Consider the following 26,127-nt stretch of genomic DNA (forward strand, 5'->3'; position numbering starts at 1 on the left):
TTGTTTGGCCCTCTACATGCCAGTTTGCCTTTGACTCTGTGAAGACTTTGCTACATAGTTCCCCTGTTTGAGCTGCACCTGATTTCAATAAGCTGTTTAAATTGGAGGTAGATGCTAGTGGGACTGGAGCTGGTGCAGTTCTCCTACAAGAGGATGCACATGGTATTGATCATCCCATTTGTTACTTTTCAAAGAAATTTGTCGAACATAAATGAGCCTATAGTACCATTGAGATAGAAGCCCTTGCAGTCCTCTTTGCACTGCAGCACTTTGAGGTCTACCTTTTCACGGATCACAACCCCCTAGTACTTGTCCAGCGCATGTCTAACAAAAATCAACATCTAATGTGCTGGTCCCTCATACTTCAAAGTTGCAATCTTTCTATCGTTCACTATTGTTGATGCTCTCTCTAGGCGCTAGGGTTTAGTTTTTGTTGTGTGAACGGGTTCCCACTTATGGGGGTGTTATGTGTTGTGTTTTCACCTGGTCTTATGTGTTCTGTGTGTATGTTCCAGATTCCACCCCTTAGCTTCACCCGTCTTGCTCCCAGATCCCGTGTTCCCCTAAATTCCAACAACATGTGGACTTTGCATTGAGAGGGGAGAATGCACTGGACCTTGTTTACACAAACCATCAACACATTCGCACATACAGAAAACTCATCACATGCTCCAAATCAGTTCAGAAGTAGGTGAAAGCCTGGCAAGCAGAAGCCATCTCTGTTCTTAAAAGCATGTTTAAGGAGGCTGCCACTGACAGTGATTCGGTTAAGGTGGAAGAATATACAACATCAGTGATAGGCTATATCAGCAAGTGCATTAATGATGTTACTGTCTCCTAGACCATCACCACATGCAAAATGCAGAAGCTGTGGATGACTGCTGAGGTGCGGACGCTGCTGAAGGCCTGTGACTCAGCCTTTACAGCAGGTGACAAAGAGGCCCTAAGAACAGAGAGGGCCAAACTGTCACAAGCTTTCAGAGAGGTAAAGTGCGCACATGCTGAGAGAATCCATGGACACTTCCAGAATACCAGTGACACGCAACACATGTGGCAGGGCATTAAGGCCCTCAGCAACTACAGGAAAACATTGTTATCCTGTGACAGTGATGCTTCCCTCCTAGATGTGCCAAAATACATCTACATGTTTTGAAGCAGAGAACAAAGAAAGACCACCGCTCCACCCAACGACCAGGTATTGTGTCTAACCGCAGCTGATGCGAGGAAAACTCTGAGTTAACCCACGGAAGGCTGCTGGACCAGACAATGTTTGAGGCTATGCATTCAGTGAATGTGGAGAGCAGCTAGCGGATGTTCTCATGGACATCTTCAACATCTCATCAAGCAGCACCATTGTTTCAGCGTGCTTCAAGGCCACCACCATTGTCCCTGTGCCAAAGAAATCTTAAGCATCTTGCCTCAATGACTACCATCCCATCACACTCACGCCTATCATCCTGAAGAGCTTCGAGAGGCTCGTAACAAGGCACATCAAGACCCAGCTGCCTCCCTCACTGGACCCTCTGCAGTTCGCATATCGCTCCACAGATGACGCCATAGCCACCATTCTTCATGTGGCCATCACTCACCTTGAAAAGAAAGACACTTAAGTTAGGATGCTGTTCATAGACTTGAGTTCAGCATTCAATTCCATAATTTCTCAGCATCTGATTAGAAAGCTGAACCTGCTGGGCCTGAACACTTCACCCTGCAATTGGATCCTGGACTTTCTCACTGAGAGACCTCAGTCAGTCTGAATCAGGAGCAGCACCTCTAAACACCATCACACTGAGCACTGAAGCCCCCCAGGGCAGTGTACTCAGTTCACTGCTGTTCACTTTGCTGACTCACAACAAGTAAAGCTCAAACCACATCATCAAGTTCGCTGATGTCACTACTGTGGTTGGTCTTCAGCAAGAACGATGAGTCAGCATACAGAGAGGAGGCAAGGTGACTGACAAACTGGTGCAAAGTCAACAACCTATATCTGAATGTGGACAAGACAAAGAAGATGGTTGTGGACTTCAGAAGAGCACAGTGTGACGACTCTCTGCTCACTATCAACAACTCCCCTGTGGAGGTTGTTGTGAGCCGCAAGTTTCTTGGTGTTCACCTAGCGGAGAACGTCACTTGGACCCTGAACAACAACTTCATAACCAAGAAAGCTCAGCAGCGTCTCTATTTCCTGCGGATTTTAAGGAAAGCTCATCTCCTACCCTCCATCCTTACCACCTTCTACAGAGGCACACTTCTAGAGAGAGAATCTTGAGCAGCTGCATCATTGCAGCTTTGGGAATTGCACCGCCTCCAACCACAAGACCCCCCAGCGAATAGGGAGGACACCTGAAAAGATCATTGGGGTCTCTCTTCCATCCATCACAGACATTTACACCACACGCTGCATCCGAACTAGCATTGTGACTGACCCCACACACCCCTCACACAAGCTGTTCTCTCTTCTGCCATCTGGAAGAAGGTATCGCAGTGTTCAGGTCTGTAAGCCTTTCATATTTACTGCTCTGTATTGTTTACAGAGTGTATATTATATTGTTCTACATTTTGTGTTCTTGTGTTGGTCCTGGAAGAATGTTGTTTCATTTTACTGTGTACTGTGTGTATATATAGCTGAAATGACAAGAAAACCTGTTGAACACCTTGAAAAACACAATGTAACCCAGCCTATGTGGAGAATGTTATCTGGTCTCCTGATTGCAAGTACCATTGTGACTCGCTTGAGTGTGGCTTCATCTCCACAGATAGCCCAGTAGCAAACATCTCTGTAAACGTTGGTCACAAACATGGTGTTGTGGCAGAGGGCTTTAGCAAGAACAATGCCAGAACCTGCACTTAATTGCCTCTTTGCACCACTGATCTTCTGTCAGCTGGTACCCTCTATGTTCACATTGTCACACTGTGTATGCTTTGACCATAGAGGACACAATAGCTGCAATGGAGGAGTACATCAACAGAGCTCTAAGGCAGGGCCTCATCTGTCCCTCTAAATCTCCTGTATATTCCATTTATTTTTATTTAAAAGAAAGATGGAGGACCACGTACTGCCTCAGAATCTCTCTGAGGTCTGCTGTCTTTACCTACTTATAGATATTTTCACTGTCTTTGAGACTGCAAAAGCTCACTCCCTTTATAGTTTAAACCTGCATGAGGGCATGTCATTGGACAGAAGGACTCATTTCATATTACAGGCATGGATGGAGTTCATGAAATGTCTCAGAGTCAATGCCAGCCTCATGTCCTGGCCCAGTTCCACATCCAATGAGCAGGAGGAGATGGAACAAGGTGTAACGTGACAGAACCACTCAGACGCTCACGGATAAAAAGAACAAAAAAGGCTTTACTGTTTGAATCATCAATCAAAATCATTTTCAAGAAACAGGCACAGGTCAAATCCAGAAAGGGCAGCAAGTAAAGACACACAAACATAATAACAGGCAAACACAATCCAAAAGGGGTCAGGCAAAAATGGGTGAGTCAAAATAAAGAGGATAATTTAAAACCAGAAACCACAACACAGGAAATAAACACGCTCAGTAGCTCTAGACAGAAGCAATACCTCGCACTGAACTGTTCTAAAAGCCTGGGCTTTATCCATCCATCCATCCATCATCTAAACCGCTTATCCTTCTGGGTCGCGGTGGGTTGCTGGAGCCTATCCCAGCTGTCATCGGGCGGAAGGCAGGATACACCCTGGACAGGTCGCCAGTCCATCGCAGGGCAGACAAACAGACATATACATCCACACACACACACTCACACCTAGGGGCAATTTACCATGTCCAATCAGCCTGCCTGCTTGTTTTTGGACTGTGGGAGGAAACCGGAGTACCCGGAGGAAACCCACGCAGACACGGGGAGAACAGGCAAACTCCACAAGAAACGACCCTGGTCACCCGGCCGGGAATCGAACCCAGGCCATTCTTGCTGTGAGGCGACAGCGCTACCCACTGCGCCACCGTGCCGCGCCTGGGCTTTAAACTAAAGCTAATGAGAGCTCAACAGGTGTAACAGATCAGTACTAAGGAGAAAGTTCTGTGATAGGAGCATGGTGCAGGGTCAGGAGTCATGTGATCTCCCAGAGGATTCTGGGAGATGGAGTCCAAGGAAACCTCTGAGCCATAGGGATGCGTGACACAAGGAAGCTGACCGGCTCCTCCAAAATATTCTTTAATGGTGTTCTAATCATTAGTTTGTGAAGTACATGCACTTTATGAACCTTCTTTCAACTTTCCACAAAAGCTGTACTTTTTTACTATTGTTTTTAGTGTTATTCTTATATTTTCTATTTTTTTCTAAGATTATATTAAGATTATATTTGGTGAATGGAAGAACAGCAAAGCAAGAATTTCATTGTACAGTGTAACTGCCTGTTTCTACTGTGCATATGACAATAAAACTTTTGAATCTTGAATCTTGAATCTACTGATATGTGTAGTGTTTTTTTTACTGATTTTTCAACATATGAAAATTGCATTAATGTTTATTTCAATTATACAAAGTACAAGAAAAATGTTAATTTTAAGTTTCACTTGTTAAATAATGTTCTTTATTTATCGGCATTGTTTAAGTGAAGACTGGATATCTGTACGTGCAAATATATTGAAAAAGTATAAAATTATAATGGGGTGTAATTATTTCTTTACATGACTGTATACTTGTACATTTTGAATTAGGTTCACTAAAGGGCTAGTTATTGATTTGTTTTATTAGACTAAAATAAAATTTGACTAATGTATGAAATCTATTCCTCTCTGTGTGTGTTTTCTTGCTCAAAATCACGGAATGCTTGAGTATTTTATCCAATATAACTTTCATTTACAACATTGTAAGCATATAAACTCTTTAAATTTCACATAAACAAAAATGTTATTGCCTGAGTCCATCATGTGAACCACTCATGTTCACAAAATAAGCCCTCATAGAGTACATTTTACTTATGATGAGGAATCTTTAAGTGCTGTTAGGTGTTGATGAACAGTCAAAACATTTTCTGATGCTTTCAGGCCTTTTTTTTGTCCAGAAAGCTTTGCTGCCTATTGATGGCGTGTCTTCTTTATTGTCCTTCTGGAGTGAAAAACAATGGGCCTCATTCACCAACCCAATCTTAAGGAAAAAAAAAACTTCTTAAAACCCACTGATATTTACCGTAGTTGTCTTATTTGGGATTTTTTCTTAGGTAAGAACAGAATTGACACATTCGAGAGCACAAATTCTGAGGTTTAAGAACACATCATGAATCTGATACAGACTTTTTTAGGACATTCCTCAAGAACTAATAAAAGAAAACCTTAAGAAGATATTAGTAAATGAGGCCGATTCAAACTATGTTGCATCTGATATATTATTTAAAAAGAAAATGCAAACTTATATGAAAGGTACAATCAAACGTGTTCATTGTTTGGCACAGAAAGAAATATATTAGTAAGAAATAAAAAATAATAATATTTTGTGTTCGAAAATCAGGAAAGCTCTCATAATATACACAGTGAAAAAGTTTAGAATTTTAAACTAAAAAAATTCTTCTCTTTCCAAATTGTTTTCTTTATTATTTTAAAAATCTCTTGTAGTTTCAGTCCATATATAATAGGATTGATTAAAGGAGGGATGACCATATTTTCAACTGACATTATCATATTAATAATGTGAGGTATGTTTCCTTCTAACCTGCTATTGATAATTTCAAAACAGGAGGTAACAGAGAAACTGATGAAAATGATAAGGTGTGGAAAGCAGGTCTGTAGAGCTTTTCTTCTGAAATCTTTTGAGTTCTTTAAACAGACATCAAGTATTCTAACATATGAGTAGATTATGAAGAACAGTGGTGGAAATATGTTAAGACTTGAACTAAACAGTCCATATGAATTGTTAGCAGTTACATCTCCACAACTTAATTTAACAATTGAATAAGTATTACAGTATATTCTGTTCAATTTGAATTTACACAGTTGAAGTCGGTATGCTAGTACTGTTGATATGCAGTTTTGACAGGAAGGCAAAAGCCAACAGAAACATATAAGCTTTTTAACGGTGGACATTTTTACAAGAGTTGCATATTGTAATGGTTTACATATGGACACATATCTGTCATAGGCCATAGCTGATAACAGTGTAAACTCTGTACCAGCATAAATGTAAATCCAAAAGGCCTGAAACAGACAGGCTCCATATGAAATAACCTGTTTTTCACACAGAAAATCACTCAGTAATTTAGGGAAAAGGCCAGTCGTTCCAAAGAGAGCATTGCAAAGTAAAGCAGCAATGAATATGTACATCGGCTCATGGAGACGTTTGTTTGTGTAAATGACAGAAATTACAACAGCATTACAACAAATTATCAGCAAATAAACTGTGAGAGTAATTACAAAGTAAACATATCTATATTTCTCCAACTCCACATGCCCTTCCAAAGATAAATATGTAACATTTGTAAAATCATCCATAAATTTCCTTGAAGTAGCCCAAAAATGTCTAAAAACAGGTTAGTCAGTGTAATCTGGTTGTGCTCACACCAGTGTTTTTATGCATTTATCAGGCATCATAAACTCCATGCATAAGAGTGAAGATACTGAGTACAGTGAAGGTACTGTAGCTGTACAGGCTGTGGTGTGTCTATATTTATATATTCTCTACTGGACAGATCCATATTCCTCAGTGGTTCACTGACCAATTAATGGATTTGTAAGTAAGTTTACCCTGCCTCTCTTGCTGTTGTCATATCAGAATCAGAACTGTTATTCTCCAAGTACCAGGTCCACAAGGAATTTTTCTTGGTACAGGTGTCAACATAAAATGTACACAAAATGTACTATATAAAAATATAAAATAGACAATACACAATTATATATATATATATATATATATATATATATATATATATATATATGTATATATATATATATATATATATATATATATATATATATACGCTGTTGTTGGAAGAGGGAAAAACCTTTTTTACTTTTAATGTAAGCCAATGGAACCAGACTTTTTTCCAAGTCATTTTGGGTCATTTCTTTTAGTCCATTCATCATGAAATTTACACACACACACACACACACATTACATATATATATATATATATATATATATATATATATATATATATAGTGATATTTGTAGTTCTCCAAATTTACATATTCTATTGCCAATAAATATGTAAAAATAGTAGAATGATCCATGCATTTCCATTAAGTAATCTATAAATCTCTAAGGACAGCTTACTCAGTTTAATATGGTAGTGCTTTCACAGCACTTGACACTGATTCAGCCAAAGCTTGGTGTTGCCCACGGTACTTTTGTGTGTGCCTGCTTAGTCACTTGTCATGAACAATAAAAACTCAATACTAAAAATCCAAACAAGGCTTTTTGTACCTCAGTGATTCAGCATTCTGCAGTCTCATTCTGTGAGCTTGCATGGTCCACTGTTTCACTAACAAGTTGCTTCTTAGTATTTCCACTTCTACACAATAATAGCACTTGCAGTTGACTGGGCAAGCCAAGTAGGGCAGTAATGTGATGAGTTTACTGCTTGGAAAGGTGGTGTCTCATGACAGCGCCATGTTGAAAGTCACAGAGCTCTTTAACATGATACATTCTGCTGCCAGTATTTGTCTGTGAAGACCAGGTATGTGTCTTGTTCTCATTAAACCCTATGCACAACTCAACTGCTTTTATGGGAAAAATTTTGGTTCCGGAGCTGCTGATAACTTTATTTATTAGCACAATTTCCAAGACCTTGATATCAAGTATCACCAGGTCTGCCTCCACTACTGCTTAATACCATTAAGTCCTTGGCCTCAGGAAGGGTCTACAAAACACGCATCCTTTTGCTTCCGCAAGTAGGAAATAATAGTTATGAAACCATGACCCTGTTTATGATTGACTCACCTCAGGAATCTATCACCCTAAAACTGCCTTAGCTGGAAAAACACAATGTAACCCAACCTATATGGAGAATGTTATTCAGTCTCCTGATTGCAAAGACCATTGCAAGACTCACTTGAGTGTGGCTCCATCACCACAGATAGTCCAGTAATTGACATGTCTGTAAACATTTCCCAAAAAAATGGTGTTGTGGCAGAGATCTTTAGCAAAAACAGAGCCCGAACCTCCACTTAATTGCCTCTTTGCACCACTGACCTTCTGTCAGCTGGTTCCCGCTGTGTTTACACTGTCACTCTGTGTATCCTTTGACCATTGAGGACACTGCTACTATGGAGAAGATCAACAGGGCTCCAAGGCAGGGGCTCACCTGTCCCTCTAAATCTCATGTATTTTCCAATTTATTTGTTTGTATAAAGAAAGAAGAGGACCATGTATTGCCTCAGAAACTTTAGCACTCTCAATCTGCTTCTCAAAAGTGCTCCATGCAGGCTCCCAAGCAGATGAGGAGACATTCACCTTATTAAAGGTAAAACATTGGTTTAAGAGATTTCTTTTAGCATCTATGGTCTGCACTTAAAATAAATTAAATATGCTTGGGCAGCCTGGCCTGGGAAAGTCGGCCATGGATATATCCATAGGCCTCTACAGTCTTCTTCTCAACTTTCAATTATTGTGATTATTGAGTCATGTAATAGAAAATTAATTCACTATACACTTTTTGTTTGTCATTTTGTACGAATGTTTCAAATGTGGTTATAATCATACAGTTGCTTGTGCATTTTTAGTGTGCCACAGATTGATCTCAGACCAATTTTGAGTTGATTGGAAAAAACTCATGAAGTGGTAAGAAGTTATCACCTTTTAACAAATACGGAACAACTGTACCTTTAAAAAGATGAATACAGTAAAGTCATTAACTGATTGTATATTTCAGGATTTGATTTGATATGAAGAAATTTCAATTGCTATTACTAATTTGGCTTCCTCTGGTGACTTGAAAAAAATATAAAACCTGATTGTGTGATGAAGATTTGTTCAAATCAAATTAGAGGATTTGATGTAAATTTAAGCAATGGTCTATAATTTCAAACAATTCTCATGTCTTTATTTAAATCTTAGATAGAAATAATGATATATTAGATTGCTGGCAGTAGAGTGACCTTTGCAAGCTCAAACTTAAGCATATTCAGGCCAAATGCCATAGGTTTCTTCAGCTGATTATTGTCAATGAACACATTAAAATTTGGGCACAATAAGAGCATCACTGACAGATTTATGGCCTCTTGTGTCGGAATAAACAATGCCGAACTGATTGATTTATATCTTGCAAAAATACCATGCTTAAAAGACAAAATTGTATACATAATTATTGACCTTGAGACTTAACTGGATATTTTAAGACCAAGCTTGAGACAATGCAATACAAATCCAAGGAGGAGTCTGATAAAATCACTTTTCAAATTCTGATTTACAGAAAAACAACAGAGATTTTAAAAAACTTGTATTTGCAAAATTGTTGGGCTCGGTGGAACATATGAACACATAAAATTCACAAACTTTCTTTGCCACAAGATAAATATTATAAGGCCTATGAATGTATATATATATTTGAAGTAGTATTTTGCATTTAATGCTGGAGAATGTAGTGTCATTACTGATTCTGTGGCCAAGATGTGTTCAAGTCAAATTAACATATTTTGTGTACAATTCATTTTAATCATAGAAAATATATATATATATATATATATATATATATATATATATATGTTATTTCAGACTCCACAGATTGTAACAAAATGAAAGTTTGAATTAGTTTGATTAGAATTCACAGACTAGTTCAAAAAGCTCATTTTTCAAATATTGAACAATCACAGAAAGTCTTAAAAGAATTTTAAAAGACTTGTATTTGATAAAATGTCATTCTCAGTGTAAGCCATGACATGAAGTTATGTATTTTATCTAAGATAAAATTATAGGACTTACTCTTGTTTAAGGCAATGTTTAATTGGCCCCCTCATGGCCAATTAAACATTATCTATGTGGATATATCATTCATTTTTTGGGTTGATTGGCCAATGCTAAGCCCCCCAAATGATTGTTGAAATCTTATTGGCCAATGGTAGCCATATTTGTCAAATGATTGAGATGACCTCAATAGGTCTCAATACTTATAAAGTAGCCCATGGATGCAGCCTGCAAAATTTCAGCTATAGTAGTAGAACAATGTTGAAATATATTTCTGGCCAATTATCTCAAGATAATAAAGATTGTATGAATTCTTTGTGATAATGCAGAGAATAATACCTAAAAATAAATTTCAGGCTCATCAGAATTTTCTCTCTCATGGTTCAGTAGACATTGGCCAAAACATGAAAAATTGCTGTACAGCACCACCACTTGGCCAAATGGGATAATTTCACTTGCCTGAGTAGTGGGGAGGTTTTCAGGCAGACCCTCCAAGTTTGGTCCCTGGATGGCTTATGGTTTCTTCTCCCCAACCAGTTTTAGAGCAGGAAAAGAATACTAAGAAGAAAAATTCTAGCAAAAGTCCTATGCACCTATGGTGCTTGGACCCCTAACTGAGATCTGAGATCTAACATAGATCTCAGATCTCTCGTAAATGAGACACGGTCCTCCAAAATATTCTCTAATGGTGTTTTAATCATTAGTTTGTGAAGTATTGCTGTGTGTACGAGTGTACTGATTTTTTTTCAACGTATGAAAATTGCATTTCTGCTCATTTTAATTATATAAACTACAACAAACATGTTAATTTTAAATTTCACTTGTTAAATTGTCACCTTTATCAGTATTGTTTAAATGAAGACCGGATACCTGTATGTGCAAATATAAAGGGGTGTAATTATTTCTTCACATGACTATATACATTTTTTAAAATGGCTTGTTATTGATTTGTTTCATCAGACTAAAGAAGATTGAAGTGTGAAATATATTCCTGCCTGTTTGCGTTTTCTTGCTCAGAATTGCACTTTGTGACACAGCATGCTTGAGTATTTTATCCAATAAAACTTTAATTTTGAGATTTAAAACGTTATGAGCATATAAAGATGGAATATGATGAAAAACAAAGGCCATGATGTTCAAAATGCTAATAATATTTGAAATGTAAAGAATAATGTCATTGCCAGAGTATATTTATGATTTCATTGGATTAAAGGAAAAGATCTCCCTAATCCACTGATGTTCACAAAATAAGTCATCACAGAGTACATTTTACTTATGATGAGGAATCTTTAAGTGCTGTTAGGTGTTGATGAATAGTCAAAAGATTTTCTGATGCTTTCAGGCCTTTTTTGTCCAGAAAGCTTTGCTGTCTATTGATGGTGTGTCTTCTTTACTGTCCTTCTGGAGTGAAAAACAATGAGCTTCATTCACCAACCCAATCTTAAGAAGAAATTTCTTCTTAAAACCCACTGACATCCACCAGTGTTTTCTTATTGGAATTTCTTCTTCTCGTAAGAAGAAAATCTACACACACTCAAGAGCACAAACCCTGCGGTTTAACGTCATGTCATGAATCTGATACAGAGTTTTTGTAGGACCTTTCACAACAACAAATTAGAGAAAATAAATAGGAAGATACTGGAGAATGAGGTCTATTCAGAATAATCTGTGATTACAGTTTGAGTAGAATATTTTGTATCTAACATATTATTTAAAAAGAAAATGCAAACTTATATGAAAGGTACAATCAAATGTATTCATTGTTTGGCACAGAAAAAGTGTTAGTAAGAAATAAAAGAACAGTTTTGTTTTTGAAAAACAGGAAAGCTCTCATAATATACACAGTGAAAAAGTTTAGAATTTTAAACTAAAAAAATTCTTCTCTTTCCAAATTATTTTCTTTATTATATTAAAAATCTCTTGTAGTTTCAGTCCATATATAATAGGATTGATTAAAGGAGGGATGACCATATTTTCAACTGATATTATCATGGCGAAAATATGTGGTATGTTTCCTTCTAATCTGCTATTGATAATTTCAAAACAGGAGGTAACAGTGAAACTGATGAAAATCAAAAGGTGTGGAAAGCAGGTCTGTAGAGCTTTTCTTCTGAACTCTTTTGAATTCTTTAAACAGACATCAAGTATTCTAACATATGAGTAGATTATGAAGAACAGTGGTGGAAATATATTAAGACTTGAACTAAACAGTCCATATGAATTGTTAGCAGTTACATCTCCACAACTTAATTTAACAATTGAATAAGTATTACAGTATATTCTGTTTAATTTGAATTTACACAGTTCAAGTCGGTATGCTAGTATAGTCGCAATGCAGTTTTGACAGGAAGGCAAAAACCAACAGAAACATATAAGCTTTTTAACAGTGGACATGTTTACAAGAGTTGCATATTGTAATGGTTTACATATGGACACATATCTGTCATAGGCCATAGCTGATAACAGTGTAAACTCTGTACCAGCATAAATGTAAATCCAAAAGGCCTGAAACAGACAGGCTCCATGTGAAATAACCTGTTTTTCACACAGAAAATCACCCAGTAATTTAGGGAAAAGGCCAGTCGTTCCAAAGAGAGCATTGCAAAGTAAAGCAGCAATGAATATGTACATCGGCTCATGGAGACGTTTGTTTGTGTAAATGACAGAAATTACAACAGAATTACAACAAATTATCACTGTGTAAACTGTGAGAGTAATTAGAAAGTAAACATATCTATATTTCTCCAACTCCACATGCCCTTCTAAAGATAAATATGTAACATTAGTAAAATAACCCATGAAGTTCTTTGAAGTAGCACAAAATGTCTAAAACAGATTAGTCAGTGTATTCTGGTGTTCACACCAGTATTTTTATGCATTTCATCAGGCATCATTACCTCCATTCGTAAAACTGAAGATACTAAGTACAGTGAAGTTACTATAGCTGTACAGGCTGTGGTGAGGACAACAGGTTTGTGTATTTATATATTCTCTATTCAACAGATCCATGTTCCTCAGAGGTTCACTGATAAATTAACGGATTGGTAAGTTTACCCCACCTCTCTTGCTGCTATCATATCAGAATTAGGGTCTTTATTCTCCAAATACCAGGTCTACAAGGAATTTCTTTTGGTGCAGATGTCAACATAAAATGTACATAAAATATACTATATAGAAACATAAAATATACAATACACAATCTGAAATGTGAATAATTGTGCCAAGGGAGATACAGTCAAGTGTTAAAGTACTGATGTACATATATATATATATATATATATATAGTACGTTCAGCTATCAAAATTGATCAGCAAATATAAATGTGCATGTAAACATATTGTAGAGACCTGCTAATGGCTGTGGACATGCAGGAGTCATGGCCATGCAGAGCGGCATCACACAGCCTCCTGAAAGTGCTGCATTGCGGTAGGAGAGAAATTTTCAATGTTCATAGTCGCGGTTCTGTGTGTTATCACACATGTTGCTTGTGCTATTCTGTGCTGGGATGTTAGGCAGTTGGTGTGGTCTTTGTGGTCCCCACTGTCCTGGCTGTTTAGTTAGCACTGGCGACAGGTTACACTGCTGCTGTTCAATAAATGAGTATTCACTTAAAGCTCCATGTCCCCTGCGTTCCTTCCTCTATTCCTTCAATGGTACATTTGAAGTCATAAGTGGGACTGCCCCCAGCAGACTGAAAGAAAAAAGCCATACCATGGACTCAAAGTGACATGGTGGAGAGCAGCGAGCTTGGCCAAGGACTGTGAGAGAGGAACAGCACGACAAAGATGGGTAGTGAGGACAGCAGTCTAGACAATGTGGACAGTGAAGCCTGGCTGGAGGATGGTGAAGGGTACAATGGCCGGCAAAAATGCCTGGACTCCAGTCAGATGTGAGAAACTGCCGGCAATGCATTGTTTGCTGCGGCCCTTCAGCGATGCTTCAAGCAGCCGTATTTGGCATGGCGGGTCATGGTTGAGTGTTTGAGCTCTGCTGTACACAAGCAGCATTCTTGCTGGCATCTAGGGCACAGTAGGTGGTGGAGAAAGCAGAGAGTGGGTGAGCGAGCACTGCTACTGTTGCCGCCCCTAGTGTATGAAGAGATCCACTGTGCTGGGGAGAAAGATGCAGCTCTTAGTCTCTCTTTGCTCAGGTGGCACATTCGGCCAAGAGCGTGTACCCATGTTAATTTTTTACAGGTACAGCAGACATTCTGGAATCCCTAGGAGAGACTGTGAAGTGTGGGGGCGGTATGTCCCCACGTGCCTCAAGGACTTTGCTCGGGCTCTGCCCAGACTTTATAGAGTCACTGGGGTGGCTCCCTCGAAGGGAGGTAGCTCTGTGGTGAACTACTACCAGCTTTGGACATGCGAGAACTGTGGCTATGAAGAGCAATGTTGTGCAGGGCCTCACGAGGGAAAGGTGACCTGTGATACTGTCCTGGCCATTTATTTAGTACTGGTGGTGGATTTTATTGCAGGTGTTCAATAAAAGAGCATTCGCTTATGTCTCCCACATCCTTCCGTTTTCCTGCCGATGCTAGAATTTAAATTCTGCTGACACTCATTCAGCATAAGTGCCTTCAGACTTCATGTACAGCTAACCAAACTGCCATCTACAGAAGTTCTCTGATGACTCAGCAACCATTGGACTTATTACAGAAAGTACAGAGAACTGACCTAGAACTTTGTGTACTGGTGTCACCAGTGAACATCCAGAGAAGGGACATTGAGAGAGTGGACTCTTATATGTACCTGAGTTTTCACCTCAACAATAGACTGGACTGGTCAGACTAGTGGACCGGACTAGTGCATTCTATAGGAAAGGCCAGAGCAGACTCTACTTGCTCAGGAGACTGAGGTCGTTGGGACTGCAGGACGCACTACTGAGGACCTTCTTCGACACTCTGGTGGCATCAGCCATCTTTTATGGAGTTGTCTGCTGGGGTAGCAGCATCTCCTTACTCTGGCTCCACTGTGGCTCCATCTCCACAGATAGCCCACCCAGTAGTTAAATGGAGTTATGACATAACTGAAGTTTGAGGAAAGACCACACCTAAAATTTCTCCTTCTCAAATCCAGTTTCCTATAAATACCAGTCCTTCACTCCTCTCATCCTAACATGCCTGCTTCCTCTGGCTCCTCATATTGCCACGGCAGCTCTCATACTTTCTGCACATGCAACTGCTCTCCGGACGCCTCCTCGGGAGAAGTGCCGCTCTCTGCTGGATGTCCTGGTCACGCTCCCAGGCAGACTGCCTCTGCTGTTGGCCCAGCCAACACTGTGGTCGCCCCCATTGCATGCCTTGCTTCTTCTGCTTTTTCTTGACTCTCTCTTCCTAATTTTTCCCAGACTTTTTTTGCCCCACCTTTGGCTATGCCTCTTCCTTCTTCTTCCCAGCTTCCTCTTTTATCATTCCAACCCCTCCCTTTACCATCCCAATCCCTCCCTTTATCATCCCTTCCCATTCCCTCATCATCCCTCCCCATTCCTTCATCATCCCTCCCCATTCCCTCATCATCCCAGCCCCTCTCTCTTTTTCTTCATACTTGTTTCCTCAGTCTTTCCTGGCATTCCCTGCTTGTCTTTCTGCCTCATTTTTTCATCCTGTTCCAGGTCTCCAGTTGCAGTCACTGCCGGCTCAGCCACGGCCCCTCCTCGCTGACTCCTCATTTTCCCTCTACACCGTTCCTCTTCCCGCCCAGTGATGCCTGCCTCTTCAATCTGCCTCTCATCTCTTCTGCCCTGTGTACGTGGATCCTCCAAGGTGCGGACGTCAGTCTCCCCTCATTACTTCACCCCTCAGCTGCCTCAGGTGCTCCCCGCACCTCACCTTTTTCATCTACCATGATGTCATCTGTTTGGCCTTCCTTTCCAGGCGGCAGGAGCTAGATGACTATCTTTCCATCATCGTGGACCTCACCGTTCGATCTCTATGATTACCATCATCTGTCTTTGAAGTTTGCAGGCAAGGCAGATTTTATTTAGTAGTCCGTCTCTCCTTCGGCAGCCCCAAGATTTTCGACACCCTGGCTGAAGCTTTTTGTTGGACTCTGCTGAATGTTTACAGACTACTCTATGTGCTCCACCCCCTGATGACTTCCTTGTGGTGGTCTCCCTTTCCTTCCACCCGGATATATGGCCTTTGTAACCTCTCCTCTGCATTTCAGCATCTCAGTGTCCCCCTCTCTCCCGAAAAGACAGTGGGTCCATCTACGTCTCTCAAGTTCCGTGGCATTAGGCTAGACTCAGTCTTGTTCCAGGCTTCCCTTCCACCCGATAAGCTGGAACGCATTACTACCACCCTGTCAGAATTTGTGCTGCAGCCTCATTGCTCAAAGCTCCAGCTCCTCTCTCTTCTTGGGCATCTCAATTATGCAATTCAAATAATACTTCAAGGATACTCTTCAGCACTGCCTCCCCGGTTCCCTCACTCCAACACTGCCTCTCCTTGGATGATGCATGTATCTTAGAACTCTGCTTCTGGCTCTTCCAGCACTGGAACGGCATGTTTTTTTTCTATGAAGACGCTATCCTAGTCCCTGAAGATCTGCAACTATTCACTGATGCAGCTCCATCAGCTTCTATGGTGGCTGCTGGTTCGCTTCTCCCTGGCCTTCGGAGTTTGCTTTGCTTTTCCTCAAATCAGGTGATTCCTCTGCCTTGTAGGAACTCTACCCGGTTATCATTGCAGCACTCCTTTGGGGACATGAATGAACAAGACGAGTGATTCTCTTCCACTCTGACAACTCTGCAGTTGTTCATATAATCAACAAAGGGTGTTCTAAATCCCTAATCCTCATACCATTCCTACGTCACCTTACTTGGTACTCAATCCAACATCAATTTATTCTTCGAGTCATTCACATCCTAGGCCATTCGAATGCTATTGCTGACTCTCTCATTTTGAATTTCAGAAATTCAAAGCCTTGGCACCTCAAGCAGAGCCTCATCCTATGCCGACTCCTCCATATTTGGACTCCATCCTCCAACTGACCAGCACAAGAAACAATCTTAAGCGTGGCTGCCACTCGCTTTCAAATACTCCACAGCATCCCGTTCCCTTCAGACAATCTTTCATTGACAGCTGTTTTCCTCGCATTCGCCAGTTTGTACCTATCCATTCGCTCTTCCAACTTAAGAGTCTATTTAGCGGGAATCAATTTCTTTACAAAACTTCTTAACGGAACCCAACACACCACGGCTAACAACCCTCAGATCATTCTTTTACGAAAGAAACGAACCTTGCCTTCCACCACGTCAGCTGCCCTTAACCTCTGACATCCTCCACCACTGCGTTCAGACACTCCATGCTCTCCAGTCTCTTCCCCAAAGATCGATCCACTACATTAGAAGCCCTTTTTCTCCTCGCTTTTTTTGGATTCCTGAGATGTTCAGAATATACAGCTCAAACTTTCAACCCTGCTCTACATCCCTGCTTACTATGATCTGTATTATCCAACACAGCAAAACAAACCAATTTGGTAAAAGCATTCCTCTGTACTTGTTTAAAATTAACTCTTATCTCAGCCCATATGAACATCTGGCACAGCTACTCCAACTCATGCTCTCTCAAAACCCCCAAATTCTTATGCCTAGTTCTCTCATTATCTGCTTACCCTCCAGAGCGATTTTCTGCTCATTCCTTCACCTCCTCTCATTATCTCATTTACCAAGGCGTGGTCTGCATTCACAAAATGAAGTTATGACATGAAGTTTGAAAAACAATGAGCCTCATTCACCAACCCAATCTTAAGAAGAAATTTCTTTAAACCCACTGGTTTTCAGCATTGTTTTACTATTTGGGAAGAACAGAATCTACACACACTCAAGAGCAAATTAAAGAATAAACTTAGGAAGACATTGGCAAATGAGGCCCTTTCAGGATAATCTGTGTTTACAGTTTCAGTAGAATATTTTGCATCTGATATATTATTTAAAAAGTAATCTAAACTTACATAGAATGTACAATCAAACATGTACACTGGCATGAAAAAAATACATTAAGTAAGAAATAAAAGAACAATTTTCTTTTTGAAAAAACAGGAAAGCTCTCGTATATATAAACAGTCAAAACGTTTAGGTTTTTAACTAAGTTTTAAGTCTCCTCTTGCCAAATTATTTTCTTTACTATTTTAAAAATCTCTTGTAGTTTCAGTCCATATATAATAGGATTGATTAAAGGAGGGATGACAACAATTTCAACTGACATTATCATGGCGAAAATATGCGGCACATTTCCTTCTAATCTGCTGTTAATCACTTCAAAACAGGAGGTAACAGTGAAACTGATGAAAATCAAAATGTGTGGGAAGCAGGTCTGTAGAGCTTTTCTTCTGAAAACTTTGGAGTTCTTTAAACAGACATCAAGTATTCTAATATATGAGTAGATTATGAAGATCACTGGTGGAAACAAAGTAACACTTAAACTAACCAGTCCATATGAATTGTTAGCAGTTATGTCTCCGCAACTTAATTTAACAATTGAGTAAAAATTACAATATATTCTGTTTAAATTACATTTACACAGTTCAAGTCGGTATGTTAATATTACTGCTATAAGGTTTTGACAGGAAGGCAAAAACCAACATAAATATAAGAGCTTTTTAGCGGTGGACATTTTTATAAGTGTTGCATATTGTAATGGTTTACATATAGATACATATCTGTCATAGGCCATAGCTGATAAGAGTGCAAACTCTGATGCAGTGTATGTGTAGAGGCAAAAGGCCTGAAACAGTCAGGCTTCATGAGAGATAACTTGTCTTTCAGACAAAAAATCACTCAGTACTGTTGGGTAAAGGCCAGTCATTCCAAAGACAGCAAAGTAAAGCAGCAATGAAAAGACGTTTGTTTGTGTAAATAACAGAAATGACAACAACATTACAACAAATGATCAGTATGTAAACTGTGAGAGTAATTACAAAGTAAATGTATCTATATTTCTCCAACTCCACATGCCCTTCCAAAGATAAATATGTAACATTAGTAGAATAATCCATAAATTTCCTTGAAGTGGCCCAAAAATATCTAAAACAGGTAAATCACTGTAATCTGGTTCTACTCACACCAGTGTTATGTTTTTCATCAGGCATCATTACCTCCATTCATAAGAGTGAAGATACTAAGTATGGTGAAGTTACTGTATCTGTAAATTTTAAATTTTAGAGAAAGCCGTGGCAAAACAATTATGTTTCCATCTGCATAGGAGTAACACACATGAAAAATTTCAGTCTGGCTTTAGGCCTCACCATAGTACCGAAACAGCATTAGTGAAAATTATAAATGATCTATTATTATCCGCTGACAAAGGAAACATATCCTTACAGGTTTTACTCGATCTTAGTGCAGCTTTTGACACAATAGACCATTCCATTCTATTAGACAGGCTTGAGAAACTAGTAGGAGTGACAGGTAAAGCTCTTCCGTGGTTCAAATCTTACCTTAGTGATCGCTTTGAGTTTGTTAATGTAAATGGTGAACCATCAGCTCTCACAAGAGTAAAGTATGGTGTTCCACAGGGCTCTGTCTTAGGACCCATGTTATTTACCTTATATATGCTACCACTAGGTACCATCATTAGAAAACATGGTATCAGTTTCCACTGCTATGCCGATGATAAACAATTGTATATATTTCAGCTAAACCAGAGGACAAAATTGAACTTAATAGGATATTAAAGACTGGATGTCAAGTAACTTCCTCTTACTAAATTCGGACAAAACAGAAGTTCTTCTTCTTGTTCCAAACCTGCTAGGGATAATCTGCCTACGTTTACTCTTAATCTTGATAGTTTCTCAATTGCACCAGACACAACTGTAAAAAGCCTTGGTGTCACGATTGATCCCAGTCTGGCCTTCGATGAGCATATTACCAATATTACCAGAATAGCTTTCCTCCACCTGCGTAACATCGCTAAATTAAGAAATGCACTGTCGCCACAGGATGCAGAAATGTTAGTTCACGCCTTCATCACGTCCAGGTTAGATTACTGTAATGCTCTGCTTTCTGGTTGTTCCAGCCAAAACCTTAACAAGCTTCAGTTAGTCCAGAATGCTGCAGCCAGAGTTCTCAGCAAAACCAGGAAATTTGACCACATTAGCTTTTAATTTTGTGTACCTTACATTGGTTGCCAGTTAAATTCCGCATTGAGTACAAAATTCTTCTACTGACATATAAAGCTTTGAATGGCCTTGATCCTCAGTACCTCAGTGACCTTATTTCCTATTATCAACCGACACGCCCACTAAATCACAAGGTGCTGCTCATTATTAGTACCCAGAATAAATAAAGTTACGTCAGGGGGAGGAGCCTTTTCATACAAAGCCCCCCAGCTTTGGAATAGCCTACCAGTCTGTGTTCGGGACTCAGACACAGCCTCCATCTTTAAGTCTAGGCTAAAAACTTACCTGTTTAGTTGAGCCTTTGGTTAATTTGTCCACTAAGTTTAGCTTTGTTTGTGTTGTGTGATCTGAGGAGATCTGGGAGTTTGAGTTCTTATTCATAGCCCAAACGTATTATGTGTGTTATACTCTCTCTTTGCTCTGTCCTCTAGTATGACCTTCTTGGTGACAAGGGTCCTGGGTTTGCATGTTATCCCCATGTCTGTATGGGTTTTCAATTGGAGATATAAAAAATCCACCCTTGGTGTGAGCATGTGTGTCTGCCCTGTGATAGACTGGCAACCTGTCCAGGGTGTTTTCTGCCTTCTGCCCAATGAGCGCTGGGGTAGCGCTCGTTGGGCAGTCAATTTAATGACAATCAATTTAAATGAAACTTTCCATGTTTCCTCAAATAATAGTATTGCACATGTTTACCAAGATTTATCACAGTCACTTAAAAACTAAAGAATCTATAGCCCCCTAAGTCAGAAAAGGCCAGGCCAGACAGATTCATTGGTGTCTCATGGCTATTCTTTGCAATAAAGTCAAGGTTTTTTTGATAATTATTTACCTACAGACTCCACAGATTGTTTTAAGACCAACATTGAAACAATTGTCTTAAAATCCACAGACTAGTTCAAAAAGCTCAATTTTCAAACATTGATTAATCAAAGAAAAATTTTACAGAATTTTACAAGACTTCTATCTGATAAAATGTCATTCTCAGTGTAAGCAATGATATGAATTGATTTAGTTTGATCTATGATAAAATTTAAAGGACTTATTATTGTTTATGCTCTATAGCGCCACCGCATGGCCAATTGAGGTCAAACTTTATAGACTATTAGAGATTGCCTATGTGGACACATTATATAATTTTTGTGATGATTGGCCAATGCTAAGCCCTCCAAATGCCTGTTGAAAGCTTATTGGCCATGTGGGGCACAGGACTGATACGTTTGATGAGAATTGGCCAAAGTAATCTTGATCTATAGCCATTTATGTGAATTAAGCCAAACCCAGAGAGGCTTAATTGGCACGTGACAGCCATACTGTTTATTATGGTAATTCTTAAACTCCAGACTCCCCTGACCATTTTGAGACCAATATTGCGTTATCTTGAAAAACCTCAGACTATTAGAAAAATGCAGATGTCACATGTTTTGCTAATTATGATGGAAAAAATGGGGGTGGAGCTAAATACATGCAGTGGTGCATTTATGTAGAATAAAGCAAGGATTATGTAGAAGCAAGATTTTTGACTGAATGCCCTACGGTTCAGGAGATATGAGCCAAAACATAAAATGTTTCTGTATAGTGCCACCATCAGGCCAACTGGGGTCATTTCAGTTGCCTGAGTAGTTGTTCTACACCTACAAGTTTGGTCTTTGGATTGCTTACGGTGTCTTCTCCACAGTCCATTTTAGGGCAGAAGAAGAAGAAGAAGAAAAATCCTAGCAAAAGCAATAGGGTTATTTTTTACTCCTAAAAACAAGAAGAAAAACAGATATACAAACAAACACATCGTTAAGAAACAAAAAGTAAATGTGGTATTTTGTCAGCCTCTAACTAGTTAAATCTCTTACTTCAACTAGTCCAAACAAACAATAGGGTATAAGGGCTAAACCCTTGTTTACACAGAAAAGGATTTTTTAAAAACAAACTAAAGTTAGATGTATCGGCAGATCTCACTGATCACATACATCAGGGTCTGAACTTGTACAACAGCAAGAACAGGAGAAAAGACTTACCCTTGGATAACTCAGCCCTTTTCAAGCTTACAGTCCTGCAAAATATAAATGGAATATACTACTACAATGAAGCAGTTATTTCCCCACTGCATACTTTCTTTACACGTCAGTAACATGCTGTAGCCTCAACTGTATTCGATTTGTCTATACAGTGTCTTAATCACTTATTTCCTCTCTCTTTCGTTCCCTTTACAGGCGGACCCAGAGCAGATGGAAGAATGTGTGTCCAGACCCCATTTGATGGCTAATGCTTCTTTCTCCACAGTTAAATATTTAAGTTCCCTTGGGAACAATTTGCAGCTAATGTACTGTACAGGTCATCTGTCCTCTCCTGTGCCTTGTAACAGTACTGCACCAAGCCCAATTCCTGAATCACCCCTCTGAACTGTGAAAGGTAAATCAAAGTTTAGGCTCAGGAGCACTGGTTCCTGGCATAGACAATCCTTCAGGTCCTCGAAAGTGACCTGGCACTTCACTTTTTGAGGTTGATCCTTCTGTGTGAGGTCAGTCAGGGCTGTGGCTTGGCTGGAGAAGTTAGGGATGAATCTCCTATATCAGCTGACTAAGCCTAAGAAAGGTCATACCCTCCATTTAGTCATGGGCAGGGGCAATCCATTCACTTTGTCCACTTGTGGCCTGATAGACCCTTCTCCTAGGATGTACCTCAGGAAGGATAATTCAGTTCTTCCCAAGTGACACTTCTTGGCATTAACCACCAGCCCTGCCCCACGACAAGTGTCAGTCAAACTGACTGTAACCAGAACTACAACTAGCAAACAAACAAGGCCTTTAGAAAAACTACATGAAAACATCAGATGACCAACATCACAATGTTAAAACATAAATTCTAAATTCAGGACTTGAATTAAAAGCTTAAAAGTAGCGCTGGGCCTGTGTGAGACAAATCTTTAAATTTATTGGTATAATATATTTATTGGTAAACACAAGAAATGTTTTTTTTTTTGGCATATGTGGACCTGTATTGCTGGGTTTGTGAATCAGACACACACGGATAAAAATTGGGGATTTATACAAATGGAGATGAGTAGGGTTAACGCCAGACCAGGTTAATAACCAGAATAGACAAACACAATACATAGGAGAAGGCAAACATATACACGAAACAACAAAGTCAAAACAGGAGCGAGAATCGGTAATGGGAGAAAACAAAGCAAGGTCAAACACGGAACAGCAGTCAAGAAAATAAAAAGCCTGGCATTCACTGACGAACAATGGCAGTACTTCGCAAAGACATGAAACAAACAGACTAGTATATGTACAGAGTTCAACAGGTGGTGGTGATTTTTGGTGAATTTTGGTGTGATCTGCTGGGTGGTTTGTGATTGGTCAAAGAAGTCCAATGACTGCGAGCGACAGAGAGCACGTCACTGCGAGCGACAGAGAGCACGTCACTGCGAGCGACAGAGAGCAGCACACCTTAGAACTTCAGACCAAGCAGCGTCCAAACCTTACTTGAAAATTAGTTGAAAATTCTGCAGTTAGCAGGTCGCAAACCCCCTCACGTCTCTCCTTCTTATTTTTGTCTCCTCCCTCTCTTTTTTCTTTCTATCTCTCTCACAGTTATTCCCTCAGCCCATCCACCATGGCGTCCTCCCAGGAACGCGCCCTCCAGACCCTGAGCGCAGAGTTGGCCCGGCTGGATCGGCAGATCACCGCCCTACTGAAGAAGCAGGACGAGCTCCTTCGGCAGAAGTCGAAGCTCGAAGCCGCCCGGGAAGTTTCCCCCTCGGTGGTGGCGCCAGCGTCGTCTTTCCGCGCGCCGGGAGACGCCGTTCTCACGCCAGCCCCGCATGGTCCCTGGGAACGCCAGCGCCGCAGAGGGCCCTGCAGACCCACACCGCCGCCCCAGCCGATCTTCGCCTCCGGAAACCGTTTCGCCGCCCTCAGTACACCGCATACGCCCTCACCTACGTCCCGGGCCTCCTCGCCGCCGCCCGCCCCAGCGCCCCGGACCTCGTCACCCGCCCCAGCGCCCCGGGCCTCGCCGCCCGCCCCAGCGCCCCGGCGCTCTTCACAGGACTCCGTTTATGTTATTGGTAGTTCTATTGTCTGCCACGTTCAAGTAAAGGTTAGAAACACCCATGCCACTGTCTCCTGTTTTCCAGGTGCTCGTGTCTTAGATATAGCCAAGCGCCTCCCCTCGGCTCTCAGACGAAACGTCTTCGGGACCGTGGTGATCCATGTCGGGACCAACGACATCCTCGACCGTCGTAGCGAGGTCCTGAAGGAGCACTACCAGACGCTGCTGGACACCGCCAGGAAGAAGACGGACGCCAGGATCGTCATCTCCGGACCGCTACCCACCTACAGGAGGGGATCCGAGCGGTTCAGCAGGCTCTTCGCGCTGCAGTCCTGGCTCCGCGGATGGTGCGCCCTCAATGGCTTGACCTACGTGGACAACTGGGCCTCGTTTTGGGAACAGCCGGCGCTCTTCCGGAGGGACGGCCTCCACCCTAGTCAGGTAGGATCTGTTGTTCTCTCACGGAACATCGAGAGGGCCATCCGCTGACTACACAGCGAAGGCCACGTAAGTAGCGGCAAAGATAGAAACGCTACAGCTCATAATGCTAGTGTTAGCACTGAGAATAAGACGATTATTAGCACCAGTTGCGTCAGACCAGTTGCGTCACCTAGGTTCCACTGTATTGAGACTGTGTCTCTGCCCCGAATTAAATCTAAATCTAAATGTAGAATAACTCAATCAGCCCGTTTCGACAACCTGATCAATATTAAATCATATTCAGATGATAGCAGCAACACCTCAACTCTAAAATTTGGGTTACTCAATATAAGATCACTAAACTCAAAAGCAGTAATCATAAATGAATTTATAAGTGATCATAAATTTGACGTTTTTTGTCTTACTGAAACATGGGTTAGACAGGATGATTATTCAGCACTAAATGAAGCCACCCCCATGGGCTATAATTATGTACACAGCCCACAATTATCAGGCAAAGGAGGTGGATTATGTGTAATCTACCAGAATACCCCAGATATCAGTCAGAAACAATGTGACATCTTCACTTCTTTTAAGGTTCTCTCCATCAACGTTACTAATCCGGACACAAAAAAGAAGGCATTTTCATTATTTAACATTTACAGACCACCAGGACCCTACTCAGAATTTCTAAAAGAATTTAGTGATTTCGCTGCAAACCTAGCTGTGTGCAATGATAAAGTAATGATTGTAGGAGATTTTAATGTCCATTTTGAGAAGGCAGATGACCCACTAAAAAAAGGCGTTTACTTCAATCCTAGACTCTGTTGGTATCACCCAAAATGTAACAGGGCCTACACACTACTGTAGTCACACTTTAGATCTAGTTCTGACACTCGGACTTAACATAGACAGGCTTAATATCCTACCCCAAACCTCAGTAATCTCCGACCATGACCTAATCTCTTATGAGCTACGTCTTAGCCATAATACATGTACGTCCCCTCGCTATTCTGCAAAGCGCGCAATAAAACCATTTACCGCCCTAAAATTCATAGAAAACCTCCCAGTACTAACAACCCTAGTCTCCACTCCATCAGACCCAATGGAGCTAGATGTATTAACCGACTATTTAGAAAATACCTTCCGATCTACTTTAGAAAATGTGGCGCCACTAAAAATCAAAAGGATAAGACAGAAAAAGCTCGCCCCGTGGTACGATGATAAAACCCGTACCTTAAAACAAACAGTACGGAAACTAGAGCGGAAATGGCGATCAACCAAGCTGGAAGTGTTCCACTTGGCCTGGAAGGACAGCCTTATAGAGTATAGAAATGCTCTCACTAAAGCTCGCTCAGCATATCTGGCCTCGCTGATCGAGAACAATAAAAATAATCCTAGAGTACTGTTTAGTGTGATCTCTAGAATTACAAAAAATCAGGCAGGTACTGAACCACAAATTCCGGCGACCCTCACCAGTGAAGTTTTTATGGACTTTTTTAATAATAAAATCGAAAATATTAGACAACAAATTCAACCCACAGTATTAAATCCAACTTGGCTGTCATCTGACATGGCTGATATAAAACATAACATAGCTGCAGAAGAAAGGCTTGAAAATTTCTACCCACTCCCACAGCTAGAACTAGAGAAGATTATCTCCTCTGCAAAT

The 26,127-nt window shown here is 40.4% G+C and overlaps 3 protein-coding genes across 3 annotated transcripts in view; 1 reads left to right on the forward strand and 2 right to left on the reverse strand.

Annotated features, from left to right (window-relative positions):
• The window catches only part of LOC118805159, a 1,027,118-nt gene extending 1,002,184 nt beyond the window's left edge, over positions 1 to 24,934 (forward strand). Inside the window, exon 2 of the mRNA XM_036565774.1 lies at positions 23,576 to 24,934. Coding sequence (XP_036421667.1) covers positions 23,598 to 24,524 — 927 coding nt within the window. The 5' untranslated portion in view covers positions 23,576 to 23,597 and the 3' untranslated portion in view covers positions 24,525 to 24,934. The remainder of the gene's footprint in view (positions 1 to 23,575) is intronic.
• Positions 5,511 to 6,455, reverse strand: LOC118806243 (olfactory receptor 6N2-like). Its single transcript, XM_036567718.1, has one exon. The coding sequence runs from the start codon at positions 6,453 to 6,455 to the stop codon at positions 5,511 to 5,513; it is 945 nt and encodes a 314-aa protein (XP_036423611.1).
• On the reverse strand, positions 11,719 to 12,752 carry LOC118806244 (putative gustatory receptor clone PTE03). Its single transcript, XM_036567719.1, has one exon. It carries the CDS (start codon positions 12,661 to 12,663, stop codon positions 11,719 to 11,721), a length of 945 nt encoding a protein of 314 aa, XP_036423612.1. The 5' UTR covers positions 12,664 to 12,752.
• Positions 24,935 to 26,127: the final 1,193 nt, after the last annotated feature.

Source organism: Colossoma macropomum, unplaced genomic scaffold, assembly GCF_904425465.1.
Source record: "Colossoma macropomum unplaced genomic scaffold, Colossoma_macropomum, whole genome shotgun sequence".
Taxonomy (NCBI): domain Eukaryota; kingdom Metazoa; phylum Chordata; class Actinopteri; order Characiformes; family Serrasalmidae; genus Colossoma; species Colossoma macropomum.

What these genes read in the sequence shown, in the direction of transcription:
- LOC118806243 (XM_036567718.1), bottom strand. Translation starts at nt 6,455, where the DNA reads ATGGATGATTTTACAAATGTTACATATTTATCTTTGGAAGGGCATGTG.
- LOC118806244 (XM_036567719.1), bottom strand. Translation starts at nt 12,663, where the DNA reads ATGGGTTATTTTACTAATGTTACATATTTATCTTTAGAAGGGCATGTG.